Raw genomic sequence first — 2,634 nt, forward strand, 5'->3', positions numbered from 1 at the left:
GGGGGGGTGGGCGCTGCCAGGGCCAAGCTGCGACCGTAGCGGCCTGTCCCTCCCTGCCTCCCCCCAGTGGCCGACCCCCTCGGAGCGAGCTCAGCCACAGGACACCGACCTGGGCCGACTCCCATCAGCCCGCTTCTCAAATGGGCTCCCCAAGAGCCACACGAACAGCAGGAACAAGGCCCGGCACTGAGGTGGGCGCCACGCACGCAGTCCAGGGGAAGGGCAAATGTGGGACCGGGGCCACACACAGCCAGGCCTAACCCCCAAGCCCAGGCTCGCAATGCTACGACATAAAACAAAGGGGCTGACAGCCCTGAGCCAGGGACTCGAGAACAGTGGAGCAGCATCCGGACGCTCAGCACAGCACGGGAGGCGGGCGGCACTCTGCCAGTCCGCTCTGAACACCCTTGGGGGATCCCTGTCACAGTGACATCCAGGCAGGGACAGTGAGTGTAAACAGTCCCCGCTGCATCCTTGGACAAATCTAAGGCTGTCCCGGGGTCATCCGATGCGTAGATACCAACATGGGGGTTTCTACAGCAAATCAGTAAAAAAAAACCCTTACACTTGACTGTTCTTCCGTTTGTTTGTTTGTTTGTTTATTGCCACATGGCCTGTGGGATCCTAGTTCCCCGACCAGGGATCGAACCCGGGCCCCTGGCAGTGAGAGTACAGAGTCCTAACCACTGCACCGCCAGGGAAGTCCCTGTTCTCGCCTCTTAAAGGGCCAATCATCTCAAAGCAACTGGAAAGGGGGGCCCTGTGAGCCCTGTGGTCAGGACACCCACCCCGCAGTCCCACGGAGTCAAGAGGCCCGGAGCCACACACCTGGCGGTGGGCTCTGACCTACGAGGACTGGCTCCTTGCCCTCCCCGGGCGCCAGCTGCCCAGGATGCTTCACTCACCTGATCAACTCTGTCCACTTGGACACCAAACTTGCCTCCAAACCCCCGGACGGAGTCGACCTGCGAGCAGTGCTTGGAAAGCTTCGACTGATACTCATGGCCGACAGCTGACTGGAACAGGTTGCAAAAATAAAGTGTCAGACACCCGCCAGTATCACCACATTGCCCGCCCCCATGTGGGGTCTAAGGGGGAAGCCCGCACCTGTGGTCAGCGTTGGTGACCCTAATTGAAACCACTCAACGTGGAAGTTAGCCTGGGGGGAGCTGCCTCCCGGGGGGCATCGCAAGCCATGGCCACCGGTCAGGTGTTCCCCGAACTCTCTCCGTTATCGGCCTCCCCAGAAGCTGCCCAAGAAGCCCGGCCACAAGGGGGGCTTCTGACATGACTGGGCATGAAGAGCCAGGAGGCCAGGCCCCATCCGGAAACCGCAGAGCCAGCAGCCTGCAACATGACTCCTGAGACCCAGTTCCGGGAAGACCGCTGGCAATGATCACCCTACTCAAACAGGACATTTTCACAACACAGGACCCAGGAATCAGGACACAGCATGCATTTTGCTAACAAATCCAGACACGGGTGTGCTGGAGTCACGCCTCGCGTTCACAGTCAAGAGCCACTGTGCGTCCAGCCTGTCCGGGAGCGGAGTGGGCCCATCAGCACATCATCAGCCCCACGGACGGGCAGGAAGGGAGTTTGGTGACATCCTCTCAAGGTCACGTGCCAAACAAGCAGTCCACCCCAGGGTTTCCACGGCGTTTCCCACGGTGGGGTCAGCAAACCGTGGCCCAGGGCCCACGCCCGGCACTGAGGCTTTTTGTAAATGAAGCTTTTTGGAACATACCACCTCTATGCACTCACAGAACGTCTACGGCTGCCTCTGTGTCTCGACAACGCAGCTAGTTCAGGAGCTGCCTGAGACCCTGTGGAGGCCGCGAGGGCCGCGAGGGCCCTGAGCGGCACCCCCGTCCTGCTCCAGCCTCCCAGGCCCCTCACCCTCAGTGCTCGGCACCAGGGTCCCAGGCTCCCTCAGCAGGACGGACAGTGGTCACGGACCCCTTGGCGGACATCGAGGACACAGGATGCGTGCCTGCCACGTGACCCAGCACGGGGCGAGAAGGCACATCCAAACCCTGGTTAACTATTACTCCAGTGAGCCACCCTACCTCGGGCCCTCCTACAGTGAGGGACCCGCTAGCGCACCGTGGACCCCCTTCCTGTTTATCTAGAACTTCAGCAGCTGGGTTTGGGATCCAACCACTGTGGAGTCACCGCCACAACTGAGAACTCTGCAGGCCACTCGGAGTGTGCATTCTTTCCACAGCCCAGGGAGCAAAGTAGGTTCTACTTTAAAGTTCGGAGCTGTTACTTTCTCTCCTTTCTGGGTTGGTTCCGACACCCGTAGCTAACAACAGATCCACAGCACCGCAGCCTCGGAAAACCTCTGCGGCAGAGACCACCCACCCGCAGCTTCTGGGTCTCACCCAGAGAACGTCGGCAGAGTAACACGGAGGCAGCAGCACGCAGAGAGGATTCCCCAACTTGATTCTTCATCACAAAGAAGTTCTAAGGACACTGCTCTGAAAATATGGCCAGTGACAGCTTATTAATTTTTCCAACTTTTTGATCAAAACAGATTTATCCCTCAAATTGCGCTTGACCGTATGTTGACAAGACCGTATTTATTATCAAACAGTCAGCACCGGGCAGAGCGCTGCCAAAAGCAGGAAT

The 2,634-nt window shown here is 59.0% G+C and overlaps 1 protein-coding gene across 2 annotated transcripts in view; it reads right to left on the minus strand.

Moving 5' to 3' along the window:
• CTTN (cortactin) overlaps positions 1–2,634 on the minus strand; it is a 26,421-nt gene that overhangs the window by 19,230 nt on the left and 4,557 nt on the right. For both annotated transcript variants that reach the window (XM_007465968.1, XM_007465967.1), the window contains exon 4: positions 906–1,016. In XM_007465968.1, coding sequence (XP_007466030.1) covers positions 906–1,016 — 111 coding nt within the window. The remainder of the gene's footprint in view (positions 1–905; positions 1,017–2,634) is intronic.

This window comes from Lipotes vexillifer, unplaced genomic scaffold (genome assembly GCF_000442215.2).
Source record: "Lipotes vexillifer unplaced genomic scaffold, Lipotes_vexillifer_v1.1 scaffold1094, whole genome shotgun sequence".
Taxonomy (NCBI): domain Eukaryota; kingdom Metazoa; phylum Chordata; class Mammalia; order Artiodactyla; family Lipotidae; genus Lipotes; species Lipotes vexillifer.